Consider the following 26,043-nt stretch of genomic DNA (forward strand, 5'->3'; position numbering starts at 1 on the left):
TCATTTAAGGTCTATGTACTTTGTGTAATAATAAAATATTATTTTGTCTTAGCACTTGGATTTTCCCCACTTAGAACTTAATGTAGAGGCTACAACCACCGTCCAAAATTTTGGCTTGCATGCAAATTTCAAATCCTACCTTGGATCTTGCAATCAATCATTCCTTGGTCACTTGTTGGTAAGCTGATGATTTCAATATTCCCCTCCTTGATCTTAAGAGTTGTTCATCTTCTCATCTTTTTGCAGCATGTATCATCTTTGGGCATAGGGGTTGTTATTTGTCATGCCAAGGGGATGTTTTGCTTCAAGGGAAGGCATACACGCATCAGTTGTTATCATCATATAGACAGGTTTCACACTCACTTCCCACACTCTTGTCATGAAGGTTGTCACATCAACCAAAGTATGTTTATACATTATGGATGGTCTACGTAGTATCATTAAGTGTTGGTGTGCGGTCACAGTTAAGTCTTATCAATGTTTACATATGTTTCATTGATCTCACTCTTAGCAAATTTCCTAAGCATCTTAGCCTCATCCAGCCTCCCGGAATTGTGTACTTTTCTTATGCAACCATCAAGCTTCCTCCCTTGCCTACTGAAACCCTGTAATGTGTAGAGACCCCAACGGACACTTCTCTCTAGAAATGTGCAGAGCAGTCAGGCAGCCAACATTGCTCTCCATAAATGTCCAAAGTAGTCAACAGCCATCACTACTCTCAATAAATGCACAGAGTAATCCAGCTACCCTGCACTCAGAAACTTCGCAAAGGTGTCCTCCTAGGACCCCCATCCCACAACAATGTCTCATGCCTCAAAATTTCACAGAGGAAAAGGTGACATGTTGAGATCACTCCCAAGGAGTTGAGGAGAAGGACCAAGGGATCAAGTTATGGGAAAAGATCAGGACCTCATGCAAACTCCATCAGATGCATGATCACCTCGAGGGTAAGTATGGTAAGTAAAGAACACCTTTCGAAGTACACCTCTTAGTTGAGTTGCAAGACTTCTTGTCATTTTCATATCATCCTTTAGTAGCATGCATGTGTCAAAAAACAAAAGTCATTTCATATGTTTCCTCTACATGTCATGCTTCCTTTTCACTTTTTTGACCAACTGTTGTCTTCAGCATGTTACTCGTTATGTCATGCTTGCGACCTTGTTCTGGTGAGGTTGAAGGTATGTGTATGAGTTGTGTTCGCACTCACACATGATGTTGTAAGTAATGTCATGCAAGTATCAACACGGTCATCCAAAATTCTATCTGAATGCTGCACTTGTCACTCTCACCATTAGACAATCCCACAGTTAATTACACTGAGACATGTTATCTTTTTTGTTTGAGGTGTCTTGTCGTCGAGTCATGTTGAGTGTGTGTTCGCAAGGTCATGTATACACAAGTTCACTCGCTCACACATAGCTATTTTTTCCAAAATTCTGTCGACCAGACCACCCTCCATCAGTCGGACCTCCACTGAGTTGCACTGCACAGTCTCAATCCTCAGTGACCAAGCATTGTTGCCCAGAACTATGCAGAGCTTGAGGTTGCCTTCCAAGCAGTCTACACTGTGCAATTTTGCAATCAACCCAACTGAATGTCACCCTGAACAACACAGAAGTTACCTAGGAAGCTATCTCAGTCTGCTCTTCCTGCAAGCCTATCCATCAAGCCTCCTGTTGGTCAAATGGAGAATTTAACTAGGCATTGACCCTGGGCTTCACTCCCAAAAATTGCGCAGGAAAGAGGGGCAGGCACTCGTTTCCTATCACCACACTATCTCTGAAAATTACACAGTTTTATCAGTTAATTCCCCTGCCAGTTGGCTTGCTGCTGCTCTTGAAAATTGCACAATTTTCTTGGACTGTCCACCAGCTGCTCGAAACCATGTTCAGCCTGGAAACTGCAGAGACATGTCCTACATGACTACCTCCCAGATCTACATAGTTTTGGCTTGCAAGCTCCCACAACCCACTCCCGGCCTCCTCTAAAACTCTACGCAATTTTCACTACCATTACCTCCCGCTACCCACACTACCTTCCTTGAAAAAATATCACTGTTCTGCCTCCCAACTGAGCCAGATCCCACATATGTCACTACTATCCTAGACTTCTCAACCCAACCTCTCAGTGACCTCTGCGCAGTTTTTCCCGATAATGTCTTGAAGCCTCACATCTCGGCTTGACATGTGCTCTGCATTGTTTCATAGCCTTGTCCTCTCTCCTAGTCACCTGCACACAGAAATGAAAGACAATGCATCATGGTAGACTAGGGTATTTTCGAATTTGATGTCGTCTCGTCATGAGTGATTGCAAAAATAAGTACATGCATAAGACATGGCATGATGACGAACAGGATGAACAAGGAGTTCATGTTAGAATACTTGCTCGTTGTTGATGAACACACGAAACATACCAAGTAGAAAGAGAAGGAGACACATGCACATGCATGAACCATCAAGCGAACACCAAGACCATTGAAGACTCCATGCACTTTTCCATACGAAGGTGAAAGCTATGGTACACCACGAGCATACTCATCACTTAGTAGCACAACAACTTAACATAAACAACAAAGCTAGCATGTGCATAATAGCAGTGTCATGTTGAGTTGTGTCATGAGTTGCCTCAACAACATCACTACTTTGGGTCATAACTATGTAATCAATGTAATGTAACATGGAAGTCCAAGAGACCCATGGATGAAGTCAAAGATTCATGTACTTCAAAGAGTCATGTAAGTCAAATAGTCATGAGGGAAGTCAAACAATCACAAGGATTAGTTTCACCCTTGGCTATATATGCCCCTCATTTGTACATGCAAAGGACATTTTCACCTTGGTTCCTCCCACATATCCTTGAGAGTATGTAGTCTTTTCTTTAAGGAGCGAGCAGTGGCTCCAATGCCCCAATATCGAGGTTAGTGATGTATGGTGTATGGATGTGTCTTGGAGCCTTCGCTTAATTCAGAAGCATGTTAATAGGCCAACACGTTTTCACACATGTATTGTATTTGTTTGTAAGACTATTCTTTGGACGCTTGTAATGCATGTTTCTTTAACCTATATTAAGACAGTTGAACTATTTCAGTTATTTTAGTGCATATGTTGTTGGAAATGTGTTGTATCATTTGTTAACAATGTCTCACCCATGTGGACTATGTCATTGGACACTTGATAGATTCATTCTTGTAAAATTTTTATAACGACCTTCGCACTCACATGGACTATTCTGTTGGGTGTTGTACGTGCTATATGTTCACTTTGTGTTTGTGATTTCCACATCCGTGTGGACTACTCTGCTGGAAGTTGTGCATGTCTTGTTGTGTTGTGTGTCTCTAATAGAGTTGGCATTATTCCCTTTCGACTTGGGACTCACTCTCACCCTCTCCCTCTACAGTGAAATAACTTAGACACACGTTACACTAAGCATTCACCAGGCACACAAACCTCTTTGTTTGAAGACTTAGTATACCACTCTCATGTGCTAACAAGAAAGAGCTAAGGCATATCATTAAGATAATGGAAATCGGGCCATCATACTGGATGGGACTCCTACACCAAACAATGTGAGGTATAGTTGGGACTATCGGGGAGATCCCATGAATGTTGGCAGGTCCAACACCATCAACATTTCTGGCACTAGAAGGAGGTCCAGATGACAAGTTGAGTCTTCATAATCTATTTTGAATCTTTGAATACTTATCATGACTACCCACATAATTATTCCTCTGAAATGTATGTCTTATGGAAACGACTTTGAAATCTTAGAGGAGCTATGGAATTCCTTGTCACAACACACATATGAAGGTGTAGGCAGAATAGCCTGGCTTGAACATAGAATAGCCCTTATAGCTACATGTCACAAGTATAAAATCCATGAAAATTACATGACTTGCTCATTGTTCACATACACGCTTCGAGGGCACTCACTGCTATGGTGTGCCACGCTGCCTGAGAACTCTATTCACTCTCTCACTGAGTTGATTGTAGATATTGACCATGCATTCTGTCAATTTGACCATATCTCACTCAATAAAGAAATTATGGAATTAAGGAAAGCACGTGATGTATCCGTTGAGAAATTTCACACACGCTTTTGTAATCTTTCGTACTAATTTCTTGAAGATGAAATTGATTGGGAATTCCTCAATGGAAGATTTAACTATCTTCTTTACATCTTCAAAAATCTGAAATTTTTGGAATCATTCCGACCCCTCCCAACATACCCCGGTGTTAGAGCTACCAAATCTAAGACAAACTAGGTCGCTATCACAAGTGATTGTCCATCCTCTTCTCCTTAAACAGCTCTAACTTTGCAGTACGAGGTGGGAAAAGGTGTGCGTACATCTCTTGAACTATCACATCATCCCACCCCACCTGCTCTCAATGTCTACGCAGATTTGGCTTGCAAGCCTATTGCTTTTCATGTGGATTCATTCCCTTAACCTCTGTCCTAATGTTCCATTGATCCTCAGGATTGTACTGTCTTGTGTTCTTCCATTCTGAACTCTACACTTATTGTGAATGAGGATCAAGTTGTCGATAGAGTTGGTGTTGTGCAGCCAACCTGTGTTATCATTCATGATGAGTGTGTGTAGGAATATGAAGAAGAACCTGTGGTGAAGGATGACTCCCTTCCATCCACGCCTCATATACCTTATCCTGAAATCTCTTGTGATTCTGCCACTTTTTATTTTCCCTATGAAAACTCATCTCTAGATGTTTATACTTCTAATCATTCACAGGACACACCCGATGTCAGTTAATCATTACATCACAAAGAGGACATATCTTCCTCTTAAAATTTGTCACATCTGTCATCTGTCATTTTTTAAAACACAAAGGGTGAAATTCCTTGTTTCTCATCAACCCATCTACATGATTCATCAGATCATGAGGATGTCGATGAACATCCAAAAATTTCTTATCGTGGTTGTTGTGATATATGTACTTCCTCATTGGATCACTATGTTGATTCACTCACTATTAATCTTCCTAAGCCATTGGTCTCCGACGATATAACTATTGATGAAGTGGAAACCCCGCAGGCTATTAAGGCACTTCAACCTGAGCCCATGGTTATGTCAAGCCCTCGTTGTCCTGAGTTTCGTTCCACTTTTGATCAGAAAAAAAATAAAAAAAAAATTAAACACCCAAAGCTCCTCATCACTCATCTGTATGCACTGAAGATCAATCCAACACACAAATTTCGCTTCCTCCACTAGAATCACATGATCCCATCGCTTATGAAGCTAGATAAATCTTACACAATGAGCATGCTTACAAATCATAAGTTGTTTTTCTTTCTCATGTTCACTCGTATGTCACAGTCCAAATAGTGTGTATGTTTATTATCTGCATATAGTGCGTCGCAATGCCATGGTACGTCTGCAAAATGTTTGTTTTGTGCATTAGATCTTTTTTTTCTGTGGATGTTTTAGAACTTGGAGCGCGTTGGTCTTTGTTGATCTATCTTACTTGTTCACTGGTTTACATGTATATCTTTCTTGTCTACCATGCCTTCGCCAACATGGGCCAGCCAATGCGCTGGTGGCTACGTTGGAAATATCACTTCACGTGAGTAGGTCCATGCATTGTTTAGCATAGGAGTAGGAGTAGTGTTTGCTTTCTTACTTTTCTTTGCTTCTCGGTTTGCATGTTTGCTTTGCTTGCTTACTCAATTTGGTTTGCTTGCTTTCTTACTTGTTTTTCTCTCTCTTTACTTCTACTTTTTTATTTTTTCTTTCTTTTCTTGCTCATGTCTATAGGTTAGCCTTACATGAAACCGTGTTTGGCTCCCAAGACAAGTTGGGAAAATCTAAGAGTACTTGTACAACTATCAACATTTGGTTATATGTTTTCCTCTCTCTTTATGAAGAGATTGTTGTCTTTAGTTGACGATGCCTTAATGGAGAATATGTTCTGTTCAAAGTGAGTCTTGGTGAAAACACAATGCTCTCACTGTTAACTAGTACTACCTACTCTAATCGGTTCTTTTGGGTTAACCCTTGTCAGCTCAGTCAAGTACATTAAGGTGAGGGGGAAAACCTTAACAAGTATGTTAGAGGTATATATAACATACTTCTCTTAAGGAAAAACCTCTTCTGCTCTCAATAAGTCGGGATCCCTCTTCTGCCTCCGAAATAAATAAGTGCATATGCACAGTTCTTTGAAAAAATTTAAAAAAATGGAAAATGGAAAAAATAAAATAAGGCGAAAGAAGAGAAAGGTTTCCTGGGCAGAGAGGTGATGCAAGTAACTTTTCCTAGGTACTGACCAGGCTTGCTAGCAATGGAGTGATGCTTGTGTTCCTGCGTGACTCTGTCGGGGTACTATCCAAGCCTACTGGTAGCAGAGCAACACTAGATATGAAACTTAAACTATGACAGTTACATTACTTGTGCATCAATATACCCCTCATCCCCAATCAAAACAACCAGGTTGAATTGGCTTGGAATGTGTCTTGACCAATCAAGAGAATGGTAGGGACTACATCTTTCACACAAGCTAGTGTGGAAGCCATCACGATCAAATAATCAAACAATACTTCTGCAAGGGTTAGACTCACTTTTCGTGAAACAAGGTCCATATAGAGATTTGGATATCTACCAGTGTGTCGCCAATGTTGTAGCGGCTACAACTACCCTCCAAAATTTTGGCTCACATGCAAATTTCGGAGCCTACCTTGGATCTTGCGATTGATCGTTCCTTGGTCACTTGTTGGTAAGCTGATGATCTCAAGATTCCCCTCCTTAATCTTAAGAGTTGTTCATGTTCTCATCTTTTTGCAACATGTGTCATCTTTGGGCATAGGGGTTGTTGTTTGTCATCCAAAGGGGATGTTTTATTTTAAGGGAAAGAATTTATGCATGATTTGTTATCATCACATAGACATGTTTCATACTCCCTTCATGCACTCTTGTCATGAAGGTTGTTGCATCAAGCAGAGTATGTTTATAAATTCTGGATGGTCTACGTTGTATCACTAACTGTTAGTGTGCAATCATAGTCAATTATTATTAATGTTTACATGTGTTTCATTGATCTCACACTTGGACAATTTCCAAAGTAGCTTAGCCTCATCTAGCCTCCTAGAACTTTGCACTTTTCTTTTGCAACCATCAAGCTTCCTCCCTTGGTTGCTGAAACCCCACATTGCACAGAGATCCCAGCCAGTACTGCTCTCTAGAAATGTGCATAGAAATCAGGCATCTAACACTTCTCCATAAATGCACAAAGCAATCTAGTTTCCCTGCACTCAGAAACTACGCAGAGATGTCCTCCTAGGACCCCCATCCTGCAGCAGTGTCATGTGCCTCAAAATCACACAGTGTTATCCAAGTTGCCTTGTATGTCTTGTATTCATAAACTACACAGATGGGCCTCCCATGGCCTCATCCCGATAGCAATCACTGCACGTTGAAACTTAGTTGATCTATCTCTTAGTGACTACAGGAAAAGGTAACATGCTGAGGTCATTTTGAAGGAGTTGAGGAGAAGTACCAAGGGATCAAGTTATGGGAAAGATTAGGACCTCATGCAAACTTCATTGGATACATGATGACCTCGAGGGTAAGTATGGTAAGTAAATAACTCCTTTCAAAGTACACCTCTTAGTTGAATTGCAAGATTGCTTGTCATTGTCATATCATCTTGTCTTCAGTAACATTCATGTGTGTAAACACAAGTCGGTTCATGTGTTTCCTTTACATGTCTTGCTTCATTTTTTCTTGTTTCATGAACTATCATCTTCAACATGTTGATCGTTATGTCATGCTTGCGACCTTGTTTTGGTGATGTTGAAGGTTTGTGTATGAGTTGTGTTCTCTATGTAAACATCTATCGCACTCACGCATAATGTTGTAAGCATTGTCATGCAAGTGTCGACACATTCATCCACAATTCTATCTGAAGTGTTGCACTTGTCTCTTTCACCATTAAACAATCCCATAGTCAGTCACACTAAGACATGTTGTCTTGTTGGTTTGAGGTGTCTTGTCGTCGCGTCATGTTGAGTGTGTGTTTTCAAGGTCATGTATACATGAGTTAACTCACTCACACACTTAGCTATTTTTCTGAATAATGTCGACCGAACCACCCTCCATCAGTCGAACCTCCACTGAGTTGCACTGCGTATCCTTAGCCCTCAGTGACCAAGCATCGTTGCCCAAAACTGCACAAAGCTTAAGGCTTCCCTCTATGAAGTCTGCACTATGCAATTCTGGAATCAACCCAGTTGACTGTCACCCAAAATAGTGCAGAAGTTGCCCAGGAAGCTATCTTAGTCTGCTCTTCCCACAAGCCTATCCATCAAGCCTCCCGCTGGTCAACCAGAGAATTTGACTGGGGAGTGACCCCGGGCTTCACTCCTCCCAAAAATTGCGCAGAAGTTATCAGCTTGCCTACGTACACTAACTGAAGAAATTGCACATAAAAGAGGGACAATCACTCACTTCCTGTCACTGCAATGTCTCTAGAAATTGCGCAATTTTATTAGTCATTCCCCCCTGCCAGTCAGCCTGATGCTCCTCCTTAAAAATGCATAGTTTTCTTGGACTTTCCACTGGCTACCTAGTACCCCACTCAGCCGGGAAACTACACAGACATGTCTTGCATGATTGCCTTCCATATCTATGCATTTTTGGCCAGCAAGATCCTGGAGCCCGCTCTCGGCCTCCTCTGAAAATATACACAGTTTTCATTGTCAGTGCCTCCCGCAGCCCGCTCTACCTTCCGTAGAAAAAATGTGCAGTTCTTCCTCCCAGCTGAGCCAGGTCTTGCAGATGTCATTATTTTCCTGGACTGATCAACCTTGTCTCTCAGTGACCTCTGCGTAATTTTTCTCGACAATGTCCTGGAGCCTCGCATCTTAGCCTGACATGTGCTCTACGCTATTTCAGAGCCTTGTCCTCTCTCCTGGTCACCTGCACCTGGAAACGAAAGACAATGAATCATGGTAGACTAGGGGATTTCTTAATTTGATGTTGTCACACCATGAGTGATTGGTAGAAGACTTACTCATGGTTGGATGAGCACACAAAGCATACCAAGTAGCAAGCAAAGGAGACATGTGCACATGAATGAACCATCAAGTGAACACCAAGACCATTGAAGACTGCGCACTTTACCATGCAGAGGTGAAAGCTATGGTACACCATGAGCACATTCATCACTCAACAACACAACAACTCGACATCAACAACACAGGCAGCATGTGCATACCAGCAGTGTCATGTCAAGTTGTGTCATGAGTCGCCTCAACCACATCACTACTTTGGGTCATAACTATGTAATCAATGTAATGTAACGTGGAATTCCAAGAGACCCATGGATGAAGTCGAAGATTCATGTGAGTCGAAGATTCATGTAAGTCAAACAGTCATGAGGGAAGTTGAATAGTCACAAGGGTTAGTTTCACCCTTGGCTATATATTCCTCTCATTTGTACATGCAAAGGACTTTTTCACCTTAGCTCCTCCCACATAGCCTTGAGATTCTGTAATCTTTTCTTTGAGGAGTGAGCAAAGGCTTCAATGCCCCACTATCGGGGTTAGTGATGTATGGTGTACAGGTGTGTCTTGGAACTTTCGCTTAATTCAGAAGCTTGTTAACAGGCCAGCACGTTTTCACACATGTATTGTATTTGTTTTTAAGACTATTCTTTGGAGAGATATAATTCATGTTGCTTTAACTTGTATTAAGATAGTTGAACTATTTTGGTTGTTTTAGTGCATATGATGTTGGAAATGTGTTGTATCATTTGTTAAGGTTGTCTCGCCTGTGTGGACTATTCTGTCGGACATTCGACAAATTCATTCTTCTAAACTTGTTATGGTGACAGTCGCACTCATGTGGACTATTTCGTTTGGTGTTACATGCTATCTGTTCACTTTTTGTTTGTGACTGCCGCATCCATGTGGACTTCTCCACTGGAATTTGTCCATGTCCTACAGTGTTGTGTGTCTCTAACAGAGTTGTGACTATTCCCTTTCGACTTGAGACTCACTCTCATCCTCTCCCTCTGTAGTGAAAGAAATTAGATATAAGTTACACTAAGCACCCACAAGGCACACAAACCTCGCTATTTGGAGACTAAGTATGGCACTCTCATGTGCTGACAAGCATGAGCTAAGGTATATCTTTAAGATAGTGGCAATTAGGCCATCACACCGGATGGGATTCCTACAGCAAACGATGTGAGGTCTAGTTGGGACTTCATACCAAGGAGATCCTTTAAATGTTTGTGGGTCCAACACCATCAATAGAACCCCTCAGTCCCCTCTCATTTTCCTCTTATGGAGTCATAGCCCCCATATAGTTTTCATCCCTTTTGATGCATCCAATCATGTAATTATATTAATAATATGATTTACAACAACTACATTAGATATATAGCCCCTTGGCCATATCATCCATCTCACCAATCTATATAATCAATATGTACTTTTACACTACAGAATCAAGGGAATTATATCCTTTCTCACCCAACCAAATTTTTGTACTATCCTTAGTGCACATACTACATAAGGGTCAAACATAACAAAATTTCAAAATAGAAAAAGATATGCCTCCCTCATAGCATCTGCTAGTTCCAAAGTTATATCTTAAAGGTTATAACTACTCCACTGGACCTTTACTAGCCTTATAGATTTTTTTTGGATCCCCTTGACTTTCTAGTCCAATATGCACATAGGCTCTCCCTGAAAGTCCCCTTAAAGCTTCGTCTAGATCAATATTCCAATCAATAATGTAGTTATATTCATGTACATACCTTTTCAATAATGAAACATGAAACACACTATGCACATGCATGCATGTAAGCAATGCAAGTTCATATGCAATTAGGCCAATTATGTTGAGTATATGAATGGGTGCACAAAATCTAGTTACCAACTTGCTAAAAGTTCCCAATTTTAATGAGATTCTCTTTGGTATCTTTTTTTTTTAAAACAAGAGTGAGTATGTTTTGCATTAAATTTGTGCCTAGACACATTGTATACACAAGAAAGTTTACAATATGAGCATCATCCTACAATTCCCTAGGGATAAAGATTGTTGATAATGATATTTACTAGACTACACACTATATCATATTTCAAAACATTCCTAAAACCATATATATGACAAAAGCCAACTATACCAACCAAGATTCTGCATGCACTTATTTTCTCAAACCACACTTATCCACCAGGTCAAGATTAATATAACTATAATTAGATCCAGGATCAATCAAAATAGAAACAACTTGATCACAAAGCTTACCGTCCATCTCAATGATACATGCTTGACAATATCCCTGCTTGTTTTCCACAGCTGCATAAATCCGAGGAATGGTATGACCAACATTCCCAATTGTATGCGCCTCCTGAGCACTATAGATATGGGGTCTACCACTCTGATACTGCAAACAATCCCTCTTACAATGATCCTTGCCACATATCCAACACTGCAATGGTGCTCTACCATCACCTCTAGTTTGTTGCTCTCCATGTCCCTTCTAAAATGCATTGAACTTCTTGTAAGGGACTACAATTTATTTCTCACCTGCAACTTGAGGTTTTCCTCTCTTTGGCGGCCATTATCCTTTAACTTTCTCATTTCCTTTCAAGTCACGTTTAAGCTCCACTTTGTGCTTCAAATGATCATAGCAATGTTTCAGCTTTCTGATGGCCTCCTCCAAATATCTAGGCTCATCGAAATCATTCTAGTCTCTGTATGCTACTGGAAATCCATTGATGAATCTTTGAGCCTTGCCCTTCTCCTCCTCAAGGTAAGGAACATATCTCAACAGCTCCAAGAACCTACTAGTATACTCATCATCTATCATGGAACCCATCTGCAACTCATAAAACTCCTTAGCTCTGTCATCATAGTACCTTTCTGACAAATACTTCTTCTTAAAGAGCCTCTCAAACTCATTCCAAGTCAATTCATCCTCTCGAATACTTTTAACATTCTTCACATCCTCCCACCAGATATTTCTTTCCCTTTAAGACTAAAAGTGGTTATTTTTGCTTTCATGTTCTCTAAATAATCATACAATATGAAGAACTTCCTCATACCCAGCAACCATGCATCTTCATCCTATGATTTATTCATCTCTCCATCAAATGTAGGTGGCTTTGCTTTCTTAAAATCATATGGAAAATATCCCTTGTCACTCATCATGTAAGGATAATGACAATGACGGTCATAATGTCTATCAGAACTAGAACTAGAATAATACTTGTGTCTATCACCCCTCCTATCTAGAGTATCCAAGGACCTTCCATCTCTGATTATGTCCTCTTCATCCAACCTATATTCCCCATGAGACCTGCTGCCATATGCCCCATTAGTTCTATCCTCCTGCTCATGGATGATTCAAAGTGGTCCCTATCACTGCAATTCTGACAAATTCTGAACTATCATTGCATTTACCTCTAATTGTTTCTCCTGTGCATATATGATTATGTCATTATCTGCCTACAAATCCTTATTCCTGCCTTTAAACTTCTCAGTGTATCTGCCAAATCAAAAGAGTTCCTAACATCACGTTGCTCATCTGATCCATAGGGAGAGTTTCAGGAATTGTAGTCTGCCATCTTGCTATTCATCTTAGATATTCTCTCTGTAAGGTGCATCATGTCAGCTAAACCAAATCACAATAAACCAACATACCTTTGCATAATTCGAGGAGGATACCTCATCTGCAAGATCAACAAATCAACATAATACATGTATAACATAACCATGAAAACATATAGAAATATAACACATAAGCATATAAGCATATAACCATCATTATAGATAGAGTCCAATCATTAATCCATGACCATATCAACTATGCAGTACAGTGACCTCATGCATGACAGAAACCACCACATCACTTTACATTTGACCACATGTGAATACTAACGTGCATAAACAACATGTAAACACTCATGATGACACACTTCACAACAACAAAATCCTCTTTCACATGGCGACATCACTACAACCATGACCGACACCATGCATATGAAACAAGCATATGGACCACAAGGATGATTAACACACGTGTAGCTGACATGAATGCATGACCAACACACAACCCATACAGTCTGAGGGGTGAACCATGCTTTGATACCACTCTATAATGCCATCATCCCACATCTACCGAAGTAACCAGCCAATCGGGGTAAACATGTGATGCGAAGTTACTATGATATGATTTGACTCCCTATGTGTCAGTTAAGGAACTAGAATCGACAGAAACACACCATACTAGACCTTATGCACCTGCTACAGGACTCCTAGAACGCATCCCAATCATTCCATTTACCAGCCCCTGGGTCCCACTGAGATTTTAGATCACTAAAACCCTGGGCGCTCCCTTGATATGGGAAAGGGTATGTCTAAAAACCTATGGATGCATGCACAACATGGGTATGTATGTGTCTGGGCACTTTTCTCCACATACCTGTGCCTATGACTTTGAGATTTGTGCCACTTTTCAAGCCTAGAATCTAAGAAACTTCCCAGAAACCCCTGTAGCTTTCAAAATCCATAAATTACATGACCACAAGACTTATAAATCAAAATCGACTCTAGGACTAGGCTTGACCATCCCCAATTAGGACTGACATTCTATCAAACACTTGGCATCAATGCAATATTCAGGAAATGAATACAAGACAGAGCATAAATGACTGATATCTCATATGAGACTTAAGAGGATCACCACCCTCTTCCCTTAACTTTTTTTTACATAAATTAGGTCTTAGATCCATTATCCTTTCAGTTACAAGTAGATACATGAAATAATCATGACTATAACCAGTCACATAACCATGCTTATAACCAACATTAATCCATGTAAATAAAAATGAAATAACAACCATTAAAGCCACATATTAATAATTACAAAAGAAAGAGAACTTAGCTTTTATTAAACATACGCAAGAGCCAACCAGGTTCGAGACTTCCATGTACCAACCGACCATAGACATGGTTGAACCAAATATTTCTTCAGTAATTCACCCCCATGCCATATTCCAAGCATGAATGTGGAATCTCATGGATAAATCAACCTAAAAACAACTAAGGGAATCCATAGGTTAAACCACCTCCACCCTCACAAAACTGTGATCTCACCAAAACTGGCACCGAGATCACAAAACCAAACCGAGCTTGGAATTCCTTCGGACTTCATCACTATCCTTGAGAATTTTTCCATCTCCTTGTCTCTCAGGCTTTATTGCAATCCACACTAGATCATTAGGCCCTAAACTGAGACACCCGTCTGTTAGGATTTACTGCAATCCACACTGGATCACTAGGCCCTAAATTAAGACTCCACCCTCAGGCTTTACTGTGTATCCCATCAAAATCGGTCAAGGGATTCCTAGGCTTTTGGGAATTGTTCTGAGACCACCTCCGCCCCAGATTCCAAAACCATCTATCAATTCCAAAGCTCAAAACCGAGAAAACAATCCCATCACTCCATGGCTATCTAGAAAAAGGCAAGGCAAGGTTGAAAACCACTACCATAATCTGATAAAACCATGCCACTAACAACAAGAGAAGCATATACCAACATGCAAAGCCATGCATGTCAAAACTATCTAGGAAATCACAGATGCAATATGTTACCTGCAAGTATTACTGTTGAAGCTACTTGATCCTGCTCTTCCTGACTTGATGTTTGCTTCCCTTTCCTTTCCTTGTCCTTCCTTTGCTTGTTTTTTCCTTTCTTGCTCCAAGGCTAGAATGCTCCAAGAAAACTCTAAGTGTCCAAGAGTGTGAGAGAGAGAGAATAAAGAGAGAGCTCCAAAACTGAACTGAGCAAAAGCCATGAACTGATCCTCAGAAGCCTTTTTATTAATGAGGGCTCTGTTTTCTTCATTTTCCATTATTTTCCTTAAATTTCCTCCTCACATGCAACCACCATGCAACATGTGACCTTTCACCTTCATTTTCCCCTATTTTACTTCGTTTTCATAAATAAATATGCCAAAATGCCACTTTGCCTTTCCAAAGCCTTTGTCATTTCCTTTTCCAATTTCCCTTGGCCATAAACACATCCAGCGATGCCCACTAGGATATCTTTGCCCAACATTCAGCTTGGAATAAGTATCCCTTAACCATGCTCTTATTTTTCCTTTATTAACTTTTATTACATGAACTTTTAACGAGGGGTTGTTACATATTCCATACAAGATGAACACCTTCACTAACCACTCACACAACTAGATCAAAGATCACACTACCAATATTTTTATGTGGTTAAAATTGTCTAAGACGGAAATAGTCCATGGCCTTAGCCAATGCAGCCACTTGAGGCAATTTTATTAACGCAAAAGGGAAAAAAACTACATAAAATATTTCTCACAATCGATCATCTTCCATGGCCCTCCATGCTAGTTAAATAGAGATCATAGACCAATCAAGTTTTAAGCCACATAGAAATAGCCATTAGTATCAAGGAGAATATAAGTTGTTGGATCATTCTATGTATCAAACATATCATGACCAACAAATTCCAATGCAACTAATACATACTAAAGAAGCACATTAAAAAGCACACTTTTACCTAATAGGCACATTAGATCAAGTTGAACTTAACTGACTCCTAAGTGTCTAAATATCCTAATACCCCCCTTAAGAATAACTTAGTTGTGTGAGCGGTTGCTGGAGGTGTTTATTCTGTAAGGAATACCTTTTTAACACAAACATGGTATAAGAGAAAAGACCACAACGCCAGCTGTTAAAACCCTCTAAGAAGGAAATGATCCACGACCCCAACAAAAAAAACCACTTGAGAAAATTTTATTAATGCAAAAGAATTTTTTAACATAAAATAGTACTCACAATCAATCATTAATGATAACCCTCCATACTCTTCAAATACATATCATAAATCAATTAAATGTTAAACCATATATTAATAACGATTAATAATAATGAGAATTTTAGCCATCAAATTATTCTATATCTAAAACATATAATGAAACTAAAATTTAAATGCAACTAATACATAATTAAAAAAAAATACACTAAAAAACAAACATTTTTACTTAGAGACCAAATTAAAATTAACTAACACCAAATATTTAAATATCCTAACGCTCCTTATACTCCATGTACTCATGCTTCATGTCTTTCAGTAATTCATTTTATTTTGAATTTAGTGCATGTCAATACTCAAACAAAACTATGCCACAACACACGTTAACAACGTTATGAAATTACATGCGATAGATATAAGATATACTATCTATAAATGGATTTGTGTAAAACGCATAACTTTATGGGTATATGAGAATGATTTACATGCGTTTTAGTCTGTGTGGATTTAAATGAAAATATAAGCATTACTTTATGGGTATAATGAAAATGATTTACATGCGTTAAAGTGTGGCTTTACATGAGAAGTTGTGTAGTCTTAATGCATGGAATGATATAATGAGGATATAGAAAAAATGTTATAATGTATTGTATAATGTGGATTTGCATGAGAAAGTGGATATACATGAAAATGAAAATGATATATTGCAAATATATTAACTTGAAAAGAAAGCTCTAATGTGTGTTGGCATACATTAGCATAATATCAATTTAGATGAGAAGAATATTGTATTGTATGGGTATAATGATATATATTGACACATTATATATCATGCAAGTATCTTAACTAAGAATAATGATATATTGTAGAGTGGCATAATGTTGATTCCTATTAATTTATAAGAGAAAGATATTATTTGATAGATATAATAACAAGAATTTATATTTTTGTATTTCTATATATATTTTTATATGAAAAAATGGAATTTATATTTTTAAAAATGAATGATATTATAATTATATTTATTTTTACATGAGAAAATGGATTTACATCTTCCTGAAATGTAATGAATGATATTATGTATATTAACATGATGTTGATTACATAAGAGATGATATTAGTGTATGGACTATAATGGTAAAGATTTACACATCATGTGTTATTATGTTTGGATTTAAGTGTATGGATTATAATGGCAAGGACTTACACCTTATGTGTTATTATATTTGGATTTGCGTGAGATTGTGGATTAGTTTTAATACATGAGAACGCTATAATTCATGAGAAATTCGGTTCATCCCTATTTCCTTTTACTTTTAACTTTGCTTGAATGGAGGATCAATATAAAAAAATAGGGTTCTATTTTTATGACATAGGTAATTCATGTTTTGAAGACATTAATATTAGCTAGTTAATATTGATTGACAAGATATAACTCAGCATACTTTTGAATAAAAATGTATGCACTTTAACATCACTGCGCATTTTTTAGCATTGTTGGTTTAACATTATCTCAAAATATTATGTCAGTTAAAAAAAAAAAAAAAAAATCAAATATATATTTATTTTTTTTCTTATTTTCATGATAGTCTATAAGATTAAAAAAACACATCAGGGCTCATGAGGATGAGAGGTTAATTGATACTATTTATAGGAGAATTCTAGTAGGCTTTATTAGTCTTACTAAGTTAGAAGGATGACTACAAGTCTAGTAAAGGACCTTTCTTGATTGCCATATAAATTAGTTGTCTTAGGTTCATTATATAATTAAGAGTATGTATCCTTTAGAGACAACCTATACTTATAAAACTTGAGAGAGAGAGAAATGTATATATTATGAATAAAAATAAAATATAATTGAGAATTGAGACAAGGAATGAGAAATAATAAAATAACTCATTGTCTAATTATATCAATTTTTCTTAACCATAAATCTACATATCAAGTCATTAATTATATTGTAGTCATAACAAGTACATAAAATTAAAATTAACAATGAGATTAAGATATATGTTTGGAAAGTGTTAGTTGTTCTAAGTGACCATTTAACTTGTATTTGTATTACTGTTTTCAAAACCAAATTGAAATCTTCAACTCTTTAGGTGCATTGATTTCAATGTATAGTTGCTATATTTAGATTTTAAATTGCAGTAAGTTCAACATTAGAATTTATACGATCATTCTTACCATGCATGAATTCAAGAAACCAATTCTTAAGTTTCTTTTTTAGGTATGTATTTATTTTATTGTAGACTTATTTTGCATTGATTTTAGAATTTGTTATTGAGTTCTTTCTTTAAATGAATTGATTTCTATAGTAAGTAATTATCTTCTTCTTATAGTTCAGTGAGTGAGTGTTTTCTTCTCTATTATAACTTATAAGAACATCCTAAAAGACAATAAAGAATTAATGAGATGAATAAATCAAATATAGAAGACAAGAAGATTGGAGATGACATATTTTGAAAAAAAGTGAATCAATTGCAAAATACAACCCTAAGACAAAAGAGTGATCAAAGAAAACAACATACAAACCACAAAAAGGTGCATTGACAAATTGAAAAGTCTTTCTTGATTGAAACTATCAAACATGCCCTCAAAATTATGTCTTTTCCTAAGAAAACTCTTGTTTCTTTGACCTTATTAACATTGTAGCATTCGTTATATCTACACTTGTAATTTTTGTACTTATATATTACTTATGAACATGACCAATTTAAAAAGATTGCATTTCGTTATCTTACAAGAAGACATATGTGTTGCCAAATATAAATAAATGAAAAGAGTTTTATAACAAAAACACTAACAACACAAATTGATCCTTACAAATTGATCCTAGTACTTTGGCAAACTTTTCCGTATTCTTTGAAAATGTGATCACTTAAATTGATCTTTGATTTAAACATTCTTTTAATGAGAATATAGTTTTCTTTTCACATTATAAGATTGTGGAAAAAAATCTAAATTTTTAGAAATATAAATATTTTTTAATCTAGAAAAAAATTGATCATTAAATAAAGTCTTTTAATTATTTAATTTGGGTTGAATTAGGTAGTGCTCTTATTTGGGTTGAATTAGGTAGTGCAAATAAGATAAAAGAAAATTTATATTCAAATAAAGATGACAATTTTTTTGCTATATTTTTATTAAAAAATATTTTTAATTATCACGATAAAATTTATTAAAATTATTAATTTGAAATTATTTCTCTATAAAAACGTAGCATGGAACTAACTTACAACTCTAAAATTTGAATGGTAACCCACCACTTACTACAAATGTCTTTCTTACTTACATCCTGAGTGCTAAATTTAATCATATTTAACTTATGTGACTGTATATTGATTATGTCAAATGTCTTTCTTACTTACATCCTGAGTGCTAAATTTAATCATATTTAACTTATGTGACTGTATATTTAACTTATGTCTGTATATTGATTATGTGACTGTATATTTAACTTATGTGACTGTATATTGATTGTGTCATGATTTTTGATTGATGAGAAACCTTCACCATCATAGCTTAGCTAGGCAATTGGTTTATTGGCTTCCTCTCTTCACCTTCTCTTGTCATTGTCCCTTCGGTTTCTGTCTCTTCACCTCCCTGTTCTTCGGTTTATTTTTCAATTCCTCCTTGTTCTTCAGTTTTTTTTTTTCAATTATATAGTTGGTAAGCCACTTGTTACTTATCGTTAACAGCGAGCTCGTGTAAGTTCATGTTCATGATCCAGATCTTGTTCAATTTTTGAGTTTGGGCACACAGGTGTCCTTACAAATATGGAAGGCAGAGACAACTCGAGGGGGAGAGGGAGAGGGAGGGGGAGGGGCGGGCGTGAGAGGTCCTCCTAACCCGGTCGAGAGGGAGAGGGAGGGGGGGCGGGCGTGACGGTGGAGGTCCTCCTAACCCGCCACCGCCACCACAGTCGAGAGGGAGGGGGAGGGGGAGGGGCGGGCGTGAGGGTGGAGGTCCTCCTAACCCGCCACCGCCACCACAGTCTGCTAGACCTCCCGTACCAGCGCCACCACAGTCTGCTAGACGTCCCGTACCAGGAACCAATGCTCCCAACCCTCCGAACTCGAGGGAGAGGATTCCTCCTAACCCGCCACCGCCACCGCCACCACAGTCTGCTAGACCTCCCGTACCAGGAACCAACGCTCCATCTTATGCCTCTGCTGTCGTTGCTGGATCCAGAAAGGAAAGTGGACCAGAGTCCAGCAGAGCTCGCTGTGCTCCCGTGTGCACGGAAAAAAGAGAAGTAAACAAACCAGAAGGCAGCAGTGGTCCGGTTCCAGGAACCAATGCTCCCAACCCTCCGAACTCGAGGGAGAGGATTCCTCCTAACCCGCCACCGCCACCACAGTCTGCTAGACCTCCCGTACCAGGAACCAATGCTCCCAACCCTCCGAACTCGAGGGAGAGGATTCCTCCTAACCCGCCACCGCCACCACAGTCTGCTAGACGTCCCGTACCAGGAACCAATGCTCCCAACCCTCCGAACTCGAGGGAGAGGATTCCTCCTAACCCGCCACCGCCACCGCCACCACAGTCTGCTAGACCTCCCGTACCAGGAACCAATGCTCCATCTTATGCCTCTGCTGTCGTTGCTGGATCCAGAAAGGAAAGTGGACCAGAGTCCAGCAGAGCTCGCTGTGCTCCCGTGTGCACGGAAAAAAGAGAAGTAAACAAACCAGAAGGCAGCAGTGGTCCGGTTCCTATGGATAGACCCGGCATAGGAAGTGACTCTATCAAAAACGTCCGCCTTCTTGCAAATCATTTCCGTGTGAACTTCAACCCAGCAAAAGAAATTACGCATTACGACGTGGACATAGAGAGGGAAAACGGTAGAAGTATAAAAAATAGAGAATTTTGTGTGAGGATCTTCAAGAAACTGCACGATCAAACGTCTATAGTTTACGATGGGAAAAATAACGTGTACAGTTCACGACCTTTAGAGCATCTGCCATCTTACACAGTCGGACTTGGAGAAAGGGATGAAACCAAACAATACACGGTCACCATCAAACATACGGGCAGTAACAATGGAAAATTTCTGCATGCTTTCTTATTTGAAAATACTCAGCGTGGCGTGAATTTCAAGAACTTCCAGGAGTTTTTGCACGGTTTGGAACTTGTCATTAGACAGCACCCCAGTGAAAAGAAACTTTTAGTAGGCAGAAGCCTTTACGAGCGAGATAAAGAAAAATATAGGGATGTTGGCGACGGAACCAGTGTATGTGACGGATATTATCAAAGTCTGAGACCCACAGCGCGCGGTTTGGCGTTGGTAGTGGACTTCACTGTGGGAACTTTTTATAACCAGGTTCCAGTGATCGAATACTTGAAATCTCAGATAAAACGTCGTGAAAACTTACCACATGGTATCTCTCTCTCTGAAGAACAGAGAAAGGACACCGAGAAAGCTTTGAGGGGGCTCAAAATCGAAGTTACCCATAGGACCGGTTGCAGTCAGAAATACACTATCAGAGGTCTAACCCAAGATAACTCACGAAATATCAAATTCAATAGGAGAAACGACAATATTAATGAAGGCCAGCGCACGGTTACTATAGAGACATACTTCAAGGAAAAGTATAGGTTGGATATTAATTACAAGGAATTACCTTGTCTGGACCTTGGTCATAATCGTTATGTTCCAATGGAGTTCTGTAAGCTTTGTGAAGGCCAAAGAGTTCCTCGAGATAAGATCGACAAAAATTCAAACCTTTACGGCCGCACTCCAAGGACGAGGCGACAAAATATCGAAAATTACGTGAAGGGGAACGACGGACCCACAAAGTGAGTGTAATTTGGTAGAATTTCTTAATAATTAAGTCCGTAAGAATGTTTATTTTAGAATGAGATGTCTACAATATTATTAATAATTTTTTAATTATTTCAAAAATAGAGATTTAATTTATATTTTTTTAAAAAATAGTTATATTATTATTATTAATTCTATTTTTTTCAAAAATAATTATATTATCATTATTATTACATGTGAGATTTTTTGATTCATAATTGTAGATAAATGTCTTTTGGAATAATTACATCATTAGGATTTGATCAACCTTTAAATCAATTAATGTGTTTCATTCTTTTATTTTGTTGTTAGAGAATGAATCACATTAGTTGGTTCAAATGTCTACCAAATCTTAATGGTGTGATTATCTGAAAAACATTTATCTACAGTTATATTATTTTTATTTTTTAATTTAATTTCAAAAAATGTAATTACACTAGTTTCATTGAATTTTTATAATTTTATATTATGATTTTATTATATTTTTTTACAAATTTATGTTTGTATATATTTTATATTAGTATAATTATATAAATTAAAAGATTAAAAGATTTAGTTTAAAAAACATAAAAATTAACTTAATTTACCAATCATTTAATATATATATATATTAAAAAACATGTAACAACATAAATAAAATAAAATAACAATTTACCTCTTAACACAACTGAAATTACCAAGATAAAATATTCTATTTTTTTTAAGAAATTATACCTTATTTATTAAACTAATAACAAAAAGAAAAATAAAATAAATAAATTAGAAGTATCAACATTAAAAATAATACTAAAACTATTATTGTTTTCCAATTAAAATTCATAATTTTATAAAAAAGCTCATATATATTACTTTTTTTTAATTACATAATATTAATAGCTAAAATATATAGAATATCATGAATAGAGTTTTTAATTTAAAATTTAAAATTATTTATAGATTCAAAATTTGGAAGTCATATTTTAACATACACATATGATGATATAAGATGAGCATCGTTAAGATTAGAACTAACTCTCATGAACTTCTGAGTGAAACCGGGGTGGTCTACTCCCAAGGTTCCTTGGGATGATATAATTTGTCCTTTCCAATACTAAGAAAGTGAAGGATGAAAAATACTTTCTTTTAGATTGTAAAGTGAAGATTGAAAAATATTTTCTTTTAGATTGTGGGGCCCTTATTCTCATTTCTCTAACATTTGTCACAATTACAATCTTTTTGACTTACTAAATCAGCTCAACTACCAAAAAAATAAAATCCTAAACAAGTACAATTAGATTTTCTTTATAATCAAATAGACCACATTAATCCTAGTAGACATTAATCATCATCATCAATAATTATTAAATTAACAACTTAAAAAATAAATTAAAATAAAAATTTCAATGTTAATAATAATATAGTATAATTAGCATATACATCTGAGGACAAAATGGCCATTAAATTGTCCATCTAAAATAAAAATAAAAAATTAAATTAAATTAAAATTCTCAACGTTAATAATATAATAACTAAAATAAAATAACATATTTTTTAATTGTTGTCGTCTTCTTTTTGGGGCTTAAAGTTCATAATGTGAATGTGTATATATATTACTTCTTTTGAATGTGCAAATATACTTTTTCACTGCCCACTGACTCCATAACTTTTGAAATTTATTAGGCTGTGTTTTGTTTTGGTGATGTTTGATTGATATATATATGCGCGCGTTTCGCCTGGATTTTTGGCATTTGCAGGGGTAACTTTGTTAAGGAATTTGAGTTGGAAGTGGATGGCAGTATGGCTGAGGTTACAGGGCGAGTACTAAAAACTCCGAAGGTTACGCTCAAGGATCGTCCGCCCAAGGATCGTACGCCCAACGATCGTACGCCCAAGGATAAGGAGGTTGATCTAGACCAGAAAAATCCAAGATGGAACTTTTCTAATAACTGTGTTTTTGAAGGGAAGCCGATTGAAAACTGGTGTGTCATGAACTTCGCTAATTCGAAACAGCAAGACAGTAAGATCGGAGAATTCACATCGGCCTTGGTTAGCAGATGCGGAGAGCTTGGAATCCAAATGAATAACGAACCTCTTCAGGAAACTGAATTTTATACAATGGACGATTTCAATAATGTCACATTTCTTCAGCAAAAGCTATCGGAGGTACTTAAGAAAGCCAATAAAGAAAATCCGATTGTGATATGTGTCATGAAGTACAAGCATCCAGGTTACCACACTCTCAAGCGCATTGCCGAGACAAAGATTGGATTGGTCACGCAGTGCTGTTTGTATAATAACATAACCAAGAAACGTTCATCGCAGCTTTCGCAGCTTTTGGCGAATCTGGCCCTGAAGATGAATGCCAAAATGGGTGGAAGCAATTCTGCTTGCAAGTTACCACCGTTGGGTAACTCTGATGATCATCGTGTAATGTACATTGGTGCTGATGTGAACCATCCCAATCCTGGGGACAACGACAGTCCTTCGGTTGCAGCAGTAGTTGGAAGCGTCAATTGGCCCGACTGTAACCGCTACATTGCAAAAATTAGGTACCAGACACGCAGGAAAGAACAGATCGAACAATTGAAAGACATGTCAAAGGAATTGCTGGATGATTATCGTAATAACAACCAGAAGAGGCTGCCAGACAGTATACTCTATTTCAGAGACGGTGTCAGTGAGGGCCAATTTGATATGGTCCTCACCCAAGAACTCTCAGCCCTCAAAGCAGCAGCTGACAAGTTCGACGATTACAAACCACAAATTTCCATCATTGTAGCTCAGAAGAGACATCACACCAGACTTTTCCGTCAAAACCCGTCGGAGGAAAATATTAACATAAGCGCTGGAACGGTCGTGGACACAGATATTGTCCATCCGCATCAGTTTGATTTCTACCTGTGCAGCCATCACTCGGCTATTGGCACCAGCAGGCCTACGCATTACCATGTTCTGATGGACGAGAATGAATTCACCTCTGACAAGCTCCAAAGGTTGATCAACAATCTGTGCTACACATATCAACGATGTACAAGCCCGGTGTCACTAGTTCCGCCAGTGTATTATGCAGATCTTGCAGCCTATCGAGGTCGATGTTACCTTTACGGATTGTCCTTTACATCTTCATCTCCTCCCAATTATCCAACACTTCATGATCAGGTTAAAAAAACTATGTTCTTTTGCTGATATGGGATATGCCTGGTTTCTAGATTTCATTTGTGTCCGAGTGGGTGCGTCTGAGATATGAAGACACTTGCTTTTCTGTGTGCAATCAAATAATATTCGTATATTTTTTAATATTGGCTTAATTTATAAGTATTAATTTCCTATTTTATTTATTTCACTGCACGGCTCAAAATGGCAGAGATGTAATATGGCTGAAAATATTTTATTTATTTCACTGCATGATTCAAAATGGCAGAGATGTCGAAAATATTTTATTTATTTCACTGCATCAAAATGGCAGAGATGTAATATGGCTGAAAATATTTTATTTATTTCACTGCATGATTCAAAATGTCTGAGATGTTGAAAATATTTTATTTATTTCACTGCATGATTCAAAATGCCAGAGATGTTGTAATATGATTGAAAATATTTTATTTATTTTATTGTATGATTTAGAATGGCAAAGATGTTGTAATATGATTAAAAATAGTAGAGATATTGTAATATAATGAGTGTCGTCTAAATATTTAATTAGTTAAAATAAAATAAACTATAAATATAAATAATTTTATGTTAAAATATAAATTTTATATTGTTATTTTTACTTTTATTAATTTTTGTTAGGTAAATTAGATAATAAAGTTAAATTTGACTTGGTCAAGTTATTCATGATTTTTGAGCTCCAAGTTTATGAGAATCTATAGTATTGACCCATGACATTTATGTGAAATATAGCCCATTTAATTCTTTTTAATTGGAGTGTTATTAAAATAACTTTACATAATATTTGTGAATATATAGAATTATTATAAAGTTAAATTTTAAACAATAATGTTTGATAATAAGTTTAAATAAGTTAAGCTTCAGAAATAGATAGACAATAGAACATTAGGGTTTGAAAATTAATTGTAGAAATTGAAGATTAGTTTACCATAAATGTAAAATCAAGGTTAAGAAAAGAAGATCAATAATATAGAAAGCAACATTAAAGAGCTACTAAAGTTAAAAAAAGTAAATTGGATATCAAATTCATCAAAGAGAAAATGAATAAGCTCATAGAGTAAGACCATGAGCATAATAAAAGAGACTTGAACCTCATATATATGGTTTAAAACAAAATAAATATGAGGACAAGTTGACATTAGTCAAGGAAGAATTACAAAATAAATTACAAACTGTAAAAACTTGTTTCATGGATGAAATGTGGCAATTAAAACTAATTGAGAATAAAGATATGTTAATTTTCCTGAGTGTAAACTCTAATGGCAATAGATATGCCATACTCAA

The 26,043-nt window shown here is 37.1% G+C and overlaps 1 protein-coding gene across 1 annotated transcript; it reads left to right on the top strand.

Annotated features, from left to right (window-relative positions):
• Nucleotides 1–19,585: 19,585 nt before the first annotated feature.
• LOC149235460 (protein argonaute 7-like) lies at nucleotides 19,586–24,774 on the top strand. Its single transcript, XM_089368552.1, has 3 exons — nucleotides 19,586–19,647; nucleotides 20,001–21,605; nucleotides 23,343–24,774. Exons 1-3 carry the CDS (start codon nucleotides 19,586–19,588, stop codon nucleotides 24,772–24,774), a joined length of 3,099 nt encoding a protein of 1,032 aa, XP_089224678.1.
• The last annotated feature ends 1,269 nt before the right edge of the window (nucleotides 24,775–26,043 follow it).

Source organism: Pinus tabuliformis, chromosome 8 (genome assembly GCF_031772625.1).
Source record: "Pinus tabuliformis cultivar Carrire ecotype Pingquan chromosome 8, CPIR1, whole genome shotgun sequence".
NCBI lineage: Eukaryota > Viridiplantae > Streptophyta > Pinopsida > Pinales > Pinaceae > Pinus > Pinus tabuliformis.